The 17,173-nt window shown below is 44.5% G+C and overlaps 2 protein-coding genes across 4 annotated transcripts in view; both read left to right on the top strand.

Annotated features, from left to right (window-relative positions):
- The first annotated feature begins 17 nt into the window (after window positions 1-17).
- Window positions 18-3,852, top strand: RPL26L1 (ribosomal protein L26 like 1). 2 transcript variants are annotated; one of them, XM_030505200.1, is made up of 4 exons: window positions 18-122; window positions 1,206-1,378; window positions 1,752-1,892; window positions 3,681-3,852. In XM_030505200.1, the coding sequence occupies exons 2-4, from the start codon at window positions 1,211-1,213 to the stop codon at window positions 3,807-3,809; spliced, it is 438 nt and encodes a 145-aa protein (XP_030361060.1). In that variant the 5' UTR covers window positions 18-122; window positions 1,206-1,210; the 3' UTR covers window positions 3,810-3,852. The 2 variants fall into 2 exon arrangements, with proteins under 2 accessions (XP_030361060.1, XP_030361061.1); XM_030505201.2 differs by having other exon boundaries at window positions 63-360.
- Window positions 3,853-5,335: 1,483 nt separating this feature from the next.
- The window catches only part of ATP6V0E1 (ATPase H+ transporting V0 subunit e1), a 23,038-nt gene continuing 11,200 nt past the window's right edge, over window positions 5,336-17,173 (top strand). The window contains exons 1-4 of one of the 2 annotated variants that reach the window (XM_030505197.1): window positions 5,336-5,855; window positions 8,019-8,066; window positions 12,979-13,106; window positions 15,750-16,260. In XM_030505197.1, the coding sequence (XP_030361057.1) occupies window positions 5,416-5,855; window positions 8,019-8,066; window positions 12,979-13,072 (582 nt within the window). In that variant the 5' untranslated portion in view covers window positions 5,336-5,415 and the 3' untranslated portion in view covers window positions 13,073-13,106; window positions 15,750-16,260. Of the gene's footprint in view, window positions 5,856-8,018; window positions 8,067-12,978; window positions 13,107-15,749; window positions 16,261-17,173 lie in introns of those variants that run through there. The other variant, XM_030505198.2, reaches the window with a different exon arrangement.

Raw genomic sequence — 17,173 nt, 5'->3', positions numbered from 1 at the left:
CCAGGGGGCGCCGGCGGCCGCGGCTGGGCGCGCTGATCTCGCGAGACCCCGGCGGCCGCTCCTGGCGGCGGAAGCGGCCCCTCTTCCTCTTTCCGGGTGACTGTGGCGGCGGCGGCAGCGGGGTAAGGGCGGCCGGGTGCGGCCTGTTCGTATCCGCCGCCATCCTGCGCGGGGCGGCCCTGCGCTGGCCGCGGCGCGGCGGAGTCTGCCCGGGGAAACCGGGAAGGGCCGCGGGACCGGGGTTTTGGGGCGGCTGGGCGCTGCTGACTGCCTGGAGAGGCCAGCGGGGTGGCCCGGGCTCGCCGGCCCTGAGGCGGGTCTGCCCTGAGGGTGGGAGCGTGTCCCGGGCAGAGGCGGCGGGTAAGCCCGTGTAGGATCCCGGCCCTGCAGGGTGGCTGCAGGGTGGCTGCAGGCCTGCCCGAGCTGCCTTCGGGGGTGCCCCGTAGGGCTCGGACTCTGGGGAGAGCTCCCGCTGCTCCCGCCTGCGCTTTGGCAGTGGGTTGTTGGGTTAACACAGCTCAGGCAGCGTGTGGTGTTCAGCTTGCCCTGGCTTGGTGTGCAGCCAGGCTTGGTGTGCCCACGCCAGGTGCCCTGGCTTGGTGTGCAGCCCGGGCCAGCCTGCGCGGGAGGTGCAAGTGCGTGGCACTTGGAAGTGGTGGAGTTGAGCAGAAGTGTCCCCTAATGGACATGTCTTTGTCAGGGTGAATTACATCATGACAGGCAGCCTTGCAGTGCGGTCGTTAAGATTTGAGGAAGGCCAAAAGCGTTCTGCATTTACTGATGTGTTGTATGCACCTGTCTGGTGGTGTGCTTTTAGAGGAGATCCCTGAGCAGTACGAGTTCCCTCTCTCTTAGAGCCCAAAATACACGTTTGCTTTATGAATGAAGCTGGTCTATGCTACAGTGCAAAATTAAGACTGTAGTCACTCAGGTGTCCTGACTTCTGAAACAGCAAGCTTTGAAATGGGAAGAAAGGTCTGATGGGCATATGTGGAGCACATCTGTCAATCGCAGGGTCATTGTCAACCAAGGAAGAGGTTTAAGCCTTATTTGAAGCCCTGTCTGTAAGGATGTGTTAATTGGGAGTAGGATTAAAAATAGTTAAAATTGCTTTTTTATGTCCTGGTATCCTTTGTGTGGGTAGATGATAGAGTAGTACATATAAGTTACGAGCATCTCTCAAACTATCGCTTTTCTTTCTGCAGCCAAAATGAAGTTCAATCCGTTCGTGACCTCAGACCGCAGCAAGAACCGCAAACGTCACTTCAATGCCCCTTCTCACATCCGGAGAAAAATCATGTCCTCCCCGCTCTCCAAGGAGCTGCGGCAGAAATACAACGTCCGCTCTATGCCCATTCGGAAGGATGACGAGGTCCAGGTACCTGCAGTGTCTGTCTTTTCAGTTGTACCATCACACGTGAACTTCGGGCTGGTTTAGTTTTCATGTACAGCCAGTGCGAAAGGGGAGGGCCAGGCAAATTCACGTTGGTGCTGGAGCTGTGCTACGAGTCTCACGTCATAGGCTTGGGCTGCTGAACGTTTCTTGGGGTCCCATCAGTGACAAGGAACGTGCAAGGAGCATATTGTATTTTTCCATTTTAGTGACTGCTGAAATTGTCCAGTAATTGATGTCTTTGTGGCACATGTGTACAAAGAGCAGAGTTGGGATTTCAATCTGTGGAATTCTGTGGTTTTGTTGGGATAATTAGATGTGGTAATTGTTTAAGGGCTGCTTTCTGTGTTGTGGTCAGGTTGTGCGGGGACACTACAAAGGGCAGCAGATTGGGAAGGTGGTCCAGGTGTACAGGAAGAAATACGTCATCTACATTGAGCGTGTGCAGCGGGAGAAGGCGAACGGCACAACTGTCCACGTGGGGATCCATCCCAGCAAGGTACAGTGCATGAAGTGGGATCTGAAATGCATGAGGAGACCTTGCTGGTAAAGGAGGTTGCTGCTGCTGGCAGGAGTAGAACCTTGTCATGGCACGTGGAGTAATGGATGGAGATACTTCAGCATTGGGCGATAATAAACAAGGAAACGGTGTCATGATAGTGGGAAAGTGAATTGAAACCAAGAACTCCTTGATGTTTCTGGGGCTTATTTGGTGTAGATGCTGCTACAGACTTTAGAGTCTTGCTAAAACACTTTGAAGAGCTTGGTATTTTTAAAGCACAAAACGGATCTTTTAGAACAAAGCACCTTTGCTAGTGGCATTTGCACTGGTTAAGGAGGTGTTAGGAATGTTTGGATAGATGCTCAGAATTGTGATTTGTTCTTGTGTGCTGTTGTGAACAAAGTTCTGAATCTGGTTCTAGCCTGAAGCGATTTAAGATGTTCAGAGTTCATGAAAACCGGGCAAAGCCTGTTTAGATCATAATAGGGAGACATTTCAAATGAAACAGAACAACTAGCCAAAAGCTGGTTTGAAGCAGATGAAATTAGTCTGCTTCAGCCTTGCCTTGTGGGGACACGTACTGAAGTGCTGGTGGAAGAAATCCAGTTATAACAAGTTTTGTGATCTAAATGGTTGGTATGTTCAGCAGAGGGAGAGCAAGGGTATTCCAGAACAACATAATGGCTTGTGTGTAGTAATAACATTTGATGGACAAGGTGACATTGCAGTGGAGCCAGCGTGCATACTGCCTGTGTGGTAAATAGCAGCGAAAGAAATGGACTTTGTGCTGGTCCTTTATTTCTGTGAAAGTTTTCTTTAATTGGGAATCAGACCTTAAAGATTCTGCTTATTAATGCAAAAGGAACAGAAGAATGCAGTGGGGTGGATGAACAATTTTTACCTCTCTTAGGTAAAGAGGTAGGAATTAATTACAATTAAGAGATACCTACATGCACAATGGGACTGAGGAGGAGCGTGCAGCCCTGCTGCAGCCTATATGGTTTCCTTAGGGTTTGGTTGTCAGTTGTATTTTTAAAGTACTCCTTTCAGTAATATCAACAGATTTATATGTTTGGCAGTTCGAGGGGGCACAGGGAGCGCTGAAGGCCAAAAATTAGGCTTTGTTAGGAAACCACTGAGGCTGTGGCAGCAAATGGTCTGTGCAGTTTATCTTTGATGTGTCCCTGTTGGCAGTAATTGATAGTTGCCTGGCCACCTCACGTCTGTGTCTTCACATGAGTCACTGTGCTGCGTGGACTTCTGCTGTGGCCTGTAGCTCAGGCAGATGCATGGACTGTTCCAGACGGTACAGCAGTGATACAGTAACAGCCAGCAGCAGCAGTGGCTTCTCAGTGTTCCAAAATTGAGGTAATACTGTTTAAAACGTAAGAGAAATTAAACTAGTGATCCATTACTTGCTTTTGTGGTGGTGGGATCAGCTGTATGCTGCGTTTCAGGTGGATGCTTGAGCAGCAGAATGGAAATGAGATTTACTTCAATAATTTTATTATGTAGTTAATGGAAATCTGGCTGCTCTTCAATTGCTGCATTTGGCCGTGCATCGAAAGCAACTGTCCACAGACCCTAAATCCCTGAGGGTACCTGGGACAGTTGTGACATACAGAGGCAATTGAGTACCTCAGTCCTACCTGAACAAAACAAGATGGTCTGTGGAAATAGCACTTGTGTGCCAGGGCTGATCTTCCCGGGCCCTGTTACCACAGCGCTGTCAGGTTGCTGTGCTTCAACACTGAAGTGACACTAAATTCTTTGTCCTTTCTCTAGGTGGTGATCACCAGGCTAAAACTGGACAAAGACCGCAAAAAGATCTTGGAGCGTAAAGCAAAATCCCGCCAGGTTGGCAAGGAGAAGGGCAAATACAAGGAAGAAACGATCGAAAAGATGCAAGAATAGATTATTTCCTATTGACACCATTAAAGAACCGCTAAAATTTAAACCTGTTGTCGTGTCTTCTTTAGAAAGTCTTTATAGGGTGTGTCTGGTTTGTGTTTAAATGTTCGTTCTCATGTTTTGATGTTGGCTACATAAAAAATACTTCCACTAAATTAAGAAGCTTTTTATATCTTTTAAGAAAACTAAAGACTCTTTCTCCATAAGGAATGTTTCAAGCAATGTTAGAGTAGTGCAATCCTGAAATGTGCATCTAATGACCATTGTGCTTCTGTCTCTTCCACTGATCTTTAATGCTTATTTAGGTGGGTTCATAGTTTTAAATGAATGTGTTCGTTCTGTGCACTGTATACATTATTTTATCAGACATTTATCAGACATTTATCAGTAAGCTATTTCTTTCCATGAATCTCCTGCAATCCTCTTAAATTATGGGGTTTTTTTCAACTGTCTTATGAATTTGACAGACATTTTAGAGGTTCACCAGGCACGCTGTGGCCAGACATAGCACTGAATTTCCTGTGTGATGTCTTGGGCTCTTGGATTAATGCTGGAGCTTAAGGACAGGGGTTTATCTCACCAGTGCTGTGCGGCAGAGCTGCCTGGTTTGACAAGGGTAGGAGTGAAGGCAGGCTCAGCGCTGTTGCTAAAACTATTTTGGATGCACTTTTCTATAAGAGGAAATTAGGTTTTTAGCACTTTATATACACATAATTGGGAGTTGCCACAGTATGTTGGAAACAGCCCTGCAATTAAGTGAATTTACTGGCTCAGTGAATAGCCCTCTTAATTGCTGGTTCAGAGGGAAAGCAAGCCACTCCTGCTGAATCACACTACTCTGAAAGCAGGGATGCTGAGGATTGAGGAAAATCTCAGAATTCCAGGTTGGAAGAGACCTCAAGGATCATCAGGTTCCGAGGCAAAGCATGACCTAGATTAGATGTCCCAGCACCCTGTCCAGCTGAATCTCAACACTGTCCAGTGTTGGGGAATCCACCACTTCCCTGCAGAGATGATTCCAATGGCTGATGGTGCTCATTGTGAAAAAGTTTCCTCTTGTATTCGGTCGGAATCTCCCCAGGATTAACTTGTGCACATTAGCCCTCATCTTCTCCATGTGAGTGTGTAAAAAGGGAGTCTGCATCTTCTTTGTAGCCACCCTTTAAAGACTGGAACATAGTGACAAGGTCTCCCCTGAGCTGCCTTTTCTCAGGGCTGAATAAGCCCAGCTCTCAGCCTTTCCTCACACACATCCCAGCCCTTGGATCATCTTTGTGGCCCTTCTCTGGATCCCCTCCAACCTGCCCACACCTTTTTTGTACAGTGGAGTCCAAAACAGCACAGTATTCCAGGTGTGGCCTGACCAGCACCGAGCAGAGTGTGACAACGACATCTTCATCTCTGCTGGTGATGCCCTTGATGTTCCCCAGCGCCCTGTTGGCTTGCTTTGCCGCAGCATCACTGCTCACTCACACGGAGCTTGCTGTGCCCCAGGATCCCATGTGCACTTCTGAAGCCATTTGCAGGCAGCAACGCGAAGGCTGCTCGAGCGTCGCTTCTTTTATGCCTGTTCAGAGCTTGTATTGACCCCCGCAGCACATGCTGCATAATGATGCTCCTCTTGGGTCAGCGAACCGAGCACGTCCTTCGGCTCCGCTGCTCCTCCCGGGCCCTGCCCGTGGAGCTTTCTCTCCCCTCGCAGTCACCGCTGAGCTCGAAGCCAGCCCTGGCCCCGGCAGCTCCGCTCCGCTCCTCGGAGTCCGGGCCCGCTCCCGAAGCGCCGTCGCGCCGGCAGGTGCGGCACCGCCCGCCGGGCTCCGGTGACGTATCGGGCGCTGATTGGTGCAGGCGGCAGGGCGGGGCGCTGCGGCCTGCCGTGAGGAAGGGGAGGGGAGGCGACGCGCCGGGTCGCACCGAGCCGCTTCCCTCCGCCGCCGGCCGGGCCATGGCGTACGGTGGCCTCACGGTGCCCATCATCGTCATGAGCGTTTTCTGGGGGGTGGTCGGCGGCGTCCTGCCGTGGCTCATACCCAAGGGGCCGAACCGCGGGTGAGTGACCGGGGGGGGCGGCGGGAGGCCGGGTGCCGCTCTGCGGGGCTCAGCGGGCCCCTTCCCGCCCGTTCCCCTTAGGCGCGGGGAGCTGGGCGGTGTGTGAGGAGGCCCCCGGCGGAGGCGGGCCCGGTGCCCCGAGGCGGCGGCCTGGCGGAGGCGCGCCGTGCCCTTGCGGGCCCGCCGGGCTGCAGCGGCCTTGCCGCTCCGGCTCGCCCGGGGTCCCGTTTTCCCCCGCGGCCGAGGCCGGGCGGCCGCCGCGGTGCCCCGCAGCGCCGTGTGCGCCGGGCGCGGAGCCGCCGCCTCCTGCCGCAGTGTTCCTGCGGGCTCGCCGCCGCTGGCGCAGCGCGGAGGGCGGGCGGGCCCAGGCGCCTCTGCCAGCCGGGCTCCAGCCCGCGGCGGAGGCCGGAGCCAGGAGCGATGTCTCCGTGCCTGAGTAATCCGTTACGGTGTTGAGTTTTCCCCTCAAGCCCTGTAAACATCCGCATACACGGCGTGCTGTGGCGAGGAGGTCTCCTGTTAGGTTAGATGATGTTTGAGCAGTGACTTCCTTTCAGTTTCCTTACTTGACCTTCTCTAACTTGCTTTGCCATCTAGTTTTGCACTGAATGAGGGTGAAAAAGTTGTCATAGTAGATCTCCTTTGTGTGTTTAAATGTATGCTGGTGGCCTGAGGACAAAAGCGGGGCGTTTTTCCTGCAGTGGTCATAGCTGCTCGGATTAAAAAGTAGACAAGTTTTTGTCTTTCTTTTTTCCCTAGGAGATAATGACTTCTTAATCTCTCTCCCTCTCTCTCTGACATCCCCTCTACTCCACAGGTACCAACTGTCTTTTCTCTTAGTTGTTTATCTAAACTCAGAGGACTTTTTCCTCAAGTTCTGTTTAGCTCTGGTATTTGCTGCCTCTGTTTCAAACCTGGAGGGTGTTTTGTGCCTGAAAACTTGCTTGTCGTCAGAAATACCTTTGAAATATGTCTTCCAGGCATGTCCTTAAAGTATGTGGGTCACTAACAGTAGTTATTCCAAAATGTGGTTGTTTAACAAATATGGTATAGAACACTGCTGCATTCTATATCATGTAGCAAAACAACAACAAAGAAAACCCCAAAGCACTTTACCCAAAGCCTGTTTCTGAATACAGTTGTTCTTTTTCTAGTAAAAGAAGTTAATGCAGACTTTAGCTGACCTAAGAATTCACATTGCATAGGTTAAGGTTCCCAAACAGTGACTCTGGGACTCCCTGGAAAGGGTGGGTTTCTGGAGCTTAATCCAAGGCTTTGTTAGCTTTGTAGTGCTCCTTTTGAAGTGGATAAGGTGGGTGTGTATTGATAGATGAAAAATATTGAGTGTTACCCATGTCGCAGAAGAGTTGGAAGTAACTAACCTACCATGAGGTTTTGTTACTTGGTTTGGGGGAGGAAATAGATGAGGGGAAATCCCTTTTTATAATTCAAAAAAACCCCAATCAATCAAATAAACAAAACCCCTCCCCTTTGCTATGAAGTTCCCTTAGTTGCATAGATCACTTGCTGTTAGAAAATGTCATTTCCTTTCCTCATAGTTCAAAGTCGTGTGTACAGAATGCCATTTTACCATTTTCAGTTTCAAGAGCTGCTTGGTTCTTGCTTCATTTCATCTTAGTAATGGTTTCTGATACAGCTTCCTTTCAGCAAGGAAGGAAAATCATATACTTGAGATTTTTTTGTATTCTGTTTGCAAATCCCTCTCTCATGGTGTCAGATTAAAATATTTATTTTTATACTGAATTTTTCTGTAAGCAGAATTTTGCAAGTGGAGAACATGTCTATAGTTTACTGTTAGTATTACAACATCCAGCTTCAGTAGTTCATTAACTCGCTGGTGGAATTGACTATGAAATTGAGTGAGGACACTGCCTGCATGAGATTTTGCTCCTCTTTGGAGTGATTTTTGTTAAATATAGCCTTATACTTCTGTTTGTCAGAGCTGTGTCAGCTCTTCTGCAGAGCCTTAGCTCTGCCTCTGCAAATTATTCAGCTGGAAGAAGTTAGAACACTTGCGTTGAGTCACCTTCCACATGATCAAAGTTGAAGTTGTTCTTGTTTGCTGGGGTTTTTTTCCAGTGTATCTTGTGGTCAGTCATAACATGACACCTAATCAGATGTTTCTCTCCTTCCTTTTTGCAGTGTTATCAAAACAATGCTGGTGACATGTGCCGTTTGCTGCTACCTGTTGTAAGTATAAATAATGTCTCGCCTCTTAACCAAGGCACAGTTCTGATGTAATCAGAAATTCATTTTTTATATCCTCCAAACATTTAGGAAGAAGCTTTTCAAACGTGTCACAGATTTAGACACATGGTATTCTTTGACAGTTCTTGGAATTCTTGGTTCTAAAGACCTTCAACATGCTGAAGAAAACATTTTCCCCAAGGAAGATACCGAATGAAAACAAATCTGAATTCCTTTTGTTGTCCTCTGACACATAACTGTTGAATTGTGCTCTGTGTTGACTTGATGTTACTCCTTTCCAGTTCACTGGCTTATTCACTCACAAGCGTAATGGCAGTTTCTAATGCCACAAGTTTTCTGATTCGCAGTAGAGCGATGACTTTATGTCTTTTTTGTTCAGTATAAGTTACACTTATTTCTGAGGTGATACTAATTTAAACCTACTGATGAGTTTTGCTTTACTTAATTTGGTTGAACATATTCTCAAAATCTGGTAGGGCAGTGCGTGGAAAAACTTACATGTGGGAGGTTTTTTATATATGACAATTTTTGTGGCAGACTTGTGTGCTTTGCTGTATTGGAACCATTTCTGTTTAAATGCACAGTGTATTTTGAGGCTGCCTCTTTTGCTGTAAGAGAATTAGTAAAAATAGCAAAAAGTCTGGTTAGATCTTTAGGGTTAACTTGTAATAAAATCATTATTCAGAGTTCCATTTGAACCTGAGTGGTATCTGTACTTTCCTGAAGTATTTAGGTGTTGTTTATGCTACTCTAAGGAGCTTAACATGAATATTTAGAGGAATGCATCTCTAATCTCAGCAGGCATTCTTAGGAACTGGCAGCCAAAAGCCATATTTATCAGTGTTGGCATGTTCCAGGAGAGTCCTGTTTGGTTCCGTGTTGGGTTAGCTTGTGCCACAGGCTTATGCAGGTTTGATTTAGATTAATAATGTGATATTCAGGTTTTATACCCTATTTTGGTTTTGTTTTATTCTGAGTATTTGACACCTGAAGTCTTAAGAAATCGTTCTATTGGATGATTTGAGAAGTGCAGCAAATTTGATTCTGTATTTTGTATCTGTGCAGTTCTTTTGATTTAAAAAAACTACTGCTGAACAGATGCAGAAGCTTGAAGAGCTTTGTAGTGCCAACAGCTTGATTTTGGGATTGGAATTTGAGAATCTCAGTGCTATGAAGGCCTCCTTGACTGCATATCAAGTTTAGTGTTTTGGGGTTTGTTTTGGTTTTGTTTACAGTTCTCACTTAAGTTCTCCCTACTCTGTATTTTAACAAAAATAACGATCTACTCTTCTAAAATCCTCAAAGATAAGAGTTTGTTTTCTTTACTGGTTGAAGAAGGATAATTTCCTTGAAGTGAAGGCCATGTGGCATCTGCAGAATCATCTGGATTATGATGTGGAAATGTATTTGTTGTAGAATTTCTTGACTGAATGCTGTGAACTCTTCAAATGTGCAGTGGTATTTCACTTGTAAGTTTAATGGGTTTTTTTGTAGTGAAACAAACCTGTGATAAATCCAGTGCCATTAACATGATTTAGAATCCATTCTTGCACGTCCAGTGAGGGGGTTCTTTTGTAATCTTGTGGGCTCTGACTCGTTTTCTGTATTCCCTTTGGCTTTTGCCACTTACACCTCGAAACGCAACACAATGTTCTAAACCATCAGTAGTTACACCCAACCACATAAATTGCATATATAGTATCTGTTTGCCAGAAAAAGGGTTTTTTTTTTTTTCTCATGTTCCAAGATAGAATTTGCCTCATCACACAGTTTTTATTTCCTCCCCCGAATTCTGTATAAAATCGCAGAACAGCCCTGGTTGGAAAGCAGCTTAAACGATCGTCTGCTCCAACCTTTCTTTCCTCTGCTTTATTCAAGTGTTTGTCAGTTTGTTCTTCCCATATTCTTTTCCTTTTTCAGGGAAAGCATTGAAAAATTTTCAGACTTTAATTCGAGTGACTAAAGAGAGATTAATTTTTCATACTAGTCTTGAAGGAAGCCTGAAACAATGGTTTCTGAGGATTCTTTGTTAGATACATTAGGGTTAAAATAACTTGGTTTGTCCCGGATATGGTCAGCTTTATTTGTGTATCCTTAGTAGGTGGCTGGTGCTGTTACCTGCTGCTTTACTAGAGCTGTTCAGAACTCTGCTAGACCTGCTTTCATACTCTGAGTTACCTTTCCAGTTGAAGATAGGGGAAAAACAATTTCCTGTATTCATTAAACACCACTTGTCTGACAAATTGATTTGTGGCAAACTGAATTTGTGCTAAGTGAATTTGAAATCAATCCCATTTCAACTTCAAGCTCTTTCTTCTGTGTTTAGATTAAACAGTGATCGTTTTGAATAACTGTATTGATCACATGGTGTTAATTTGGTGGTTCTATGGCAAAATTTGCATGGGTAAGTGCGTTGTTTGTGTGCAGATATTGTACCCAGCTGCCTTTTGAAGGAGAATACACAAGCCTCAGGAACCTAATAAAATATAAGGCAAACTAGAAGGAGTTATTGCTCTAGAAATTACAGGTTACACCATGTTGTAAGATATTGTCAAAGTCTTAATCTATTTTGCTGTTTACAAAGCAGTTCCTGAAACAGTACCGTGATGCTTGCTAACAGAGTACAGGATGCTTGGAAAACTGTATTTGCTGCTGATTCTAAAAGGCTTAAAGTACAGGTGCCCAAATCGACATTTAAACAGAGATAGCAGGACCTTAATTCGTAATATGCAGCACAGACAGATGGCAGTTATGTTAGAAAGACCTTTTAAACAATCTTCCTGGTAGAACATAAGGGACTTTAATTTCCTTGTCTGAGCTGGGTAATTAACACTAAGTGTTGTAAGTGGTATCTGGTAGAATTTAAGGACCTGTGGGTGGCTCGAATGCTGTACTTGATTTTAGCAACTCTAGAACATTTACACGTTGGATGCAGAGGCTTGCTTTGTTTTGCTTTCAGTGTCGTGTTTTGTTTTGCATTGTCATGATAGATTATTGCATAAAGCAGCATCACTTAAGCAAAAGCTTTTCTGTGACTTACCTTGAGTACAAGGCAGTTGTAGAGTTCAGTGCACAACTACTGTTTTAAATTCTTAGGCCCTAGCAGAGCAGGGAGGAGGAATAAACTGTTGATCTGGAATTTTACTGTGGCTCGGAGCTTGGATATCCAGCATGGTACCAAAAAATAGCTTTTGAAAACTGCACACTGATTGCCTGAAGCATGGTTATACGGCTGGGACACATCAATGTTTTGAATGTGCTTCCAGCTCATTTAGTTGACAGCCATGCTGGGTCTGAATTTAAGGAGCAGAGAGGTGAGATATTTGTACATAGAGTTCCTTCCTTCCATGCAGTGAGAGAATAACGTGCTTTAACAGGCTTTTAGTGTTCCTACCCTCCTCCCACTTCTGTTAGTTCAGGATGCTAAAGGCAGATGGTACAGTGCTCTGGCACCCCTCCTATCTGTCTTTTGTATCTGAAAATTAACCCCCTTGCAAATAAATGCCATGATATTTTTAAGAGCTGGTTTGCTTTTCCCCTAAGTAAATGTAACATCATGATTAAGGTGCTTTCAAAAGACATTGCTGTCATCACTTTGGATAGCAAAGTAGAAACATGCCAATAACCTTTAGGTTGACTGCTCCTGGTGGTGTCTTGCTGATGATTTAATTGCTCTGTAGAGCCTGCTGCGTATTCCAAGGCTTGCAGGGCTGATAGAGGGCTGCAGGCTCAGCACATCGTTGTAGCAAGTCCTACTCCGTGCTAAACTGAAAGCGGCATTGGAAATAAATATTTGTAAATTGCAAGAGGATTGAGGTGGTTTCTTTAAGTCTTTCGCCCTTGGCTGCTCTAGGCATTTTACAGCTGACCTGCACTTCGTTTGCTGGTCAACGCATCAAGGTTTGTGTGGAATTTTCCATGACTGCCTAAGCACTCTGATACATTTGTGGCAGCTCCCGTTACAAAGCTGCTCTGCTTTTTCTCCTCCTTACAAAGCATTCTAGAAATAGCAGACAGATGAGCCAGTGTGTTCGCTAAACGTGTTTATATAGTTAGTATTTAGCATAGATTTAAATCCATGGAAGCATCCATTGCTTTTGCTGAATCCTGTAATATTTACAAAGCAAATATATATTTTAACAGTGGAATATTTATTTCTGTTTAGCTTTCCTGGATATTTTCCACAGACTACATTCCTCTTGTTCTCAGTTCTGGCTATGGCTTCTGCAGTATTAGTTTGTGAACTGCTCTGATGACAAGGCTGCTGTTGCTGATGATTTGGGCAGTGGTGTCGTATTGGTTTTCTTGTTGTGGGTTTATTTGTGTGTGTGTTCCTGTAGCATTGCATCCTTTTGCTTCAGGTCCTTGTTTCTTGACCTCTGTGCCAGGTTTAAATTCACATTTGTTCAATCTCTGATGAAAAATATACTGTGTCTGCAAGGGGAAGTTGTCATACACTGTGAATATAAGAGCAAATGAGAGAGAACGTTTCTGAGAGGTTTTTGTTTAAAGGATGCTTCAAAGGCACTGAGCAAAGGGCTGTCTCTCTTATGTTTCTATATTCTGAGCTCACAAATATGAGTTTCAGATGTTTCAAAACACTTTCTTGTCAAAGGAAAAGGATGAGAGAGGTGCTATCGGGTGGTTTTGTGTTGTTTTAAATTGAACAGGACAATTCGTTTCAGTTGCAAAATTATTTGGTACCAGTTCTTCATTGCTGGTGCCTGGTCTTTATGTTTGAGCTTGAGTGAAATTTTGATTTGATACTAGACCTTCCTGAAAACGGTTGTTTTGTCTCTGATAGTACTTGTGCTTTGGACAAGCCTTTCCATTATCATAGGCTTTGTGATTTGGCTGATGTTCTCTCTTTTGGGTTGGGGGGGTTGTCTTGCAGTTGGCTGATTGCAATTCTGGCTCAACTCAACCCTCTCTTTGGGCCGCAGCTAACCAATGAAACAATCTGGTACCTTCAATATCACTGGCCTTAAGGATGTCTGTCCTCTGCTGAAATTTATTGTCTAGGTGAGTATGATCAGATTTATTCATATCTGTGGTACATTAAAGCTTCAGGAGAAATGGAGCAGTAGTTGTAAGCAGTGTGTTCAGAATTGCTAGCTGTTTTGCAGGAGAAGTCTACCTTTATATAGGCTGCAACAAAACATCTTTTGGATGTTAATCTTGACTGGGTACTGTGAAAAGCTTGGTCTGAATTCTTGCCCAGTCATTTTTCTCTGCTATCATGTCGTGTGGTGCTGTGTTCAGTGAGCAGGGGTTTCTAAGGAGAACAGAACGTTTCTTCTACCAATAAAGAAAACAGGCTGGGGTGTCTTTTACTAGCTGGCGTAAGTGGATTTCCTAATCTTTAACCATTGTTAAACCTCTCTTCAAGCTTACTACCATTTCACCAGGACCTGGCCTGATTTCCAAGGCAATGTAGAGTTGCCCTCATTCATCTGGGAAGCCGGAGTGAGAACCGCAGTTAGAATGGTTCTTATCTCCTGTCAAAGCACAGCAGTAACACTGAGCTTACAGATGGATGTTGGTTTGGGCTTTGTTTTTTGTTTGGTTGGTTTTTTAATCATAGCCTGTGTGTAACTTTAATCATAGATGAGCCTGGTGGTTGCTCTCTGGGTAGTGCTGTTGGAATGCTGCTGTTGCAGTTCTTGGACATGCTTTCTGACATGACCTGCAGTAAATACAAAGTCTGGTACTACAACTACTGTGATGACCTTGGGTTTCTTTGGAACAGCAGCATTTGGAGTTGAAGGTTCAAATGAAGGATAACTGGAAAGAAGTACCCATGATTTTAGTTCTTATGCTGGTAACTGAATAACTTAGACGTGCTTAGTTTTTTACCTGTTTGGGGTAGGTTTGTTTGTCCTTTTTAGGTTTAACTGCTTACCCCTTTGCTGTTACTACTTTAACTTCTGTTTACAGAAGTCCAATAGCAGCAGACAGATGACAGTTGATGTTACAGCTCAGTTAAATGCTGTCTGTAAAGCATCCTGAACATCTACCCTGAAGCAAAGCTCTGCTGCTGCAAAGCAGGCTTCATCTGAATTGTGGTGTTGTCAGACTGGCATGTGTATGTGTCTGCATCTTCTCTTCTAAGCAGTAAGCAGAAGCTAAAGGTAGACTCAGCCCTGCTTCAAGTAGAGAGGCCTGTAATTAGGCAAGTCAGTCAAGCTGAATTTCCTGGGTGCATTTTCACTGCTCGTATGTTAACATATAATGAGCTAGCTAAAACAGAGACCAGTGTATTCTGGTAATGGGCATACAGATCCCTGAATCCCATAGGATAATTCAGTTGCCTGGGATCTGAAATGATCTGTGTGTTGCAACCAGCAAGGAGAAACTGCAGATGAGATACAACTCTTGGACTCCAGCTGCCCGATAAAAGAATCGGGCTTTCCCTCTCCCTTTCAGTGAAGAATTTTCCAGACAGCTGAAGGTAGATTTATATTGAGGAAGAGGGGGAGCTAATGTGGGATGGCCAGTAAGTTTATGTGAGGAGCTGTCATTTTTAAAGTTATTAGTGGAGAATTTGAGGCCTCTATAGCACACACTGTTGTGTTCTATGAAGCAGTTTGGTTTAGCCTTTGATATGTCTGATTTCCTTGGCTTAATTCTGGAATAAAATCAAAGTTCTCATCATCTTGAAAAAGAATGGTTTAAAAAAGTAAAAGCCTATAATAGTCTTTAAATATCCTAGTTAAATATTATGTTTTCTTGCTAGAAATGTGCTATTACAGGACATACCATTCTCCATGATCTTGTTTGAATTACTCTTGCAGTGCTGAGCGAGCTGAGCAGCAAGGAGGTGGCTGCCTTGATCAGGCAGCAGTGTCCTGTCTTGTGCTGTTGTGTGCCTCTGCACGCAGAGCCTCCTGTTGAGTTTCTCACTAGACAGGAGCTGTGAATTAGATTCCATCTGACACTGCATGGAATCCCATAAATATAGCTACCGTTTCATGTTTGGTCAGTTATTTTTGGCTTTTAAGAAGTTTTTCCAGCACCTATTTTGACCAACAGAACAGGCTGAAAACGCGCACAGAAAGCGTTCTAGCGCTGTAGTGAGGAGCTTCTACAGACATTGGCTTGACCGAGCTGTGCCAAATTACAGAAGATTGGCCTTTCTTTTAGGTCAGTATCCCTCCAATTCAAGTGATGATGATGTATCAGATGACTTGTCTTTATAATCAAGTTAATGGCTTGGATGGCAGTCCATAAGAACATGCGGACTTCTGTAGCTGTGGTTAATGTGGGCTGTAGCCTCTTCTAAGCAGTGTGACCCAACGCCACCTTTTCTCTGCAAATGTGTCAATTTACAGTCTGTGTTCTCAGACCAGGAACTTTCTTCATGCAAGTGCAAGAAGTATGATCCAGATGACTGGATGCTGCTACAGCACTCAAAACTTTCTAGGAAAATAGTTGTCCTACAGCTTGTAATGTAACTGAAACTACTTGCAGTAACTTCAGAAATGAAACTGCTAAGAAAGAAAGTAGGGATTAATCTTGAAGGTCCATATACGTGAATTATCTACAGTTCTTCACTATTTCTCGGTGCATTTATGGAATGGAAATAGTTGTGGTTACCAACCAGGTCTTCAATTAGTAAATTGTCTCCATGGAAAGCAATAATTTAAGTTGCCTCTTGCTTTGCAGGTAAAGAAGAGATTTTTCTCCAGATGAAACGCTCCACTGCCCAAAGATGCCCTTAACATAGTTGGTTGGATACCAAGCCTGCATTAATGCCTTAACCTTTCTATTGTGCTTCAGATGGCTTGTTCAAAGCCCTATATTTTTTCCTACTATACCTTTAACAGTGTGCCTAATGCAGTTTATACTCCTCTTTGGTGCTGTAAATTTTTGTCTGTTAACTTCATATGGGATGAAAATTGCTAAAGTTTTTATGGGTAATAGCTTTCCTGTTTGTCTTGCTTACTCTATAGGAAGACTGTATGTCTGTTACAAGCCTTAGGTTGTTGCTGTCTGTTTACCCCTGTTCTGTTTGATTGCACTTGGAAAAAACGTCTGCATTAAATTGTATGAGGAGAGGAGAAGCAGCACACGTTGATGGCATTTCTTTTTTTGTAAATGAGTTGTATTCTTGGGAAATTTGGCCTTAAGTTTCTCATGCCTGGAAATAAAACTAATCCTCTGCTTTATACGAAAAGTTCTTGTGCCATGTTTAACTGTTACGATGTGCTTTTCAGTGGGTTTAATAGTTAGCCAGAGTTGAGCTGAGGAAACTTAGCTGATGTAATGAAGTCGTGTTGTGTGATGAGATGAGGATGATTGCTGTCTGTATCAAGACCTCTCGGGTAGTTCTAAAATAGGACTAAGTTTGTAATTTAAACTTGCTGAAAGGTCTACAGGAAGAAGTGAATGCTTAGTTAGCTCAAGATCCTCTTCTCCGTGTACTTCCCATTGTCCGATACTGGGGGGACTCTGTAGCAGAGGTAACGTGACTAGTTTGGATGAAGCGTGGATAGTAATTTTGATAGGAGATTGATTTACTCCCTGGCCTTTTCGTAGGATACATACAGCAACAAGCACTTTGAATTCAACAGCAAATGTAATTGTTTTGTGCTTGGTTGACACCTGCACATGGAATTGCAGGCGTGATAAACCACATGGCAACATAGGGCAGAGACGAAAGATTGCTGAGGCTCCTCGGTGCCAGCTGAGTCCATGGGGCTGGGACTGAATCTAGTAAGTCGTGTGCTAAGGAATTGCTTCACAGGATATAAATACTGCTGCATCACAGGAGTCTTCATGTGTACTTCTTACCTCCTTACGTCATGGCCAGGTAAACGGCAGTTATTCCTTACTGTGTTCTGTTCTTGTGCACAAGATGTAATGGAATTGCTCGGGTTTTTTCCTCTTGGATAGCGCTGTTCACTTGTTCAGTGGGATGATACTTGTTACTGTACAGGAAATGCCAACATCCTGACAAAATGATGTAACTTGCAGTGGTTGAAAACTGGACAGCGTGAATTGCAAAAGAAGTACGGACATGTCCGTTATGTTACAAATCAGCAGAGTGACTGCTGGGCCTGCAATAGTGGGGCTTTCCTCAAGTTACC

Source organism: Strigops habroptila, chromosome 12 (assembly GCF_004027225.2).
Source record: "Strigops habroptila isolate Jane chromosome 12, bStrHab1.2.pri, whole genome shotgun sequence".
Taxonomy (NCBI): Eukaryota; Metazoa; Chordata; class Aves; order Psittaciformes; family Psittacidae; genus Strigops; species Strigops habroptila.
This window is presented reverse-complemented; position numbering and strand designations above follow the sequence as displayed.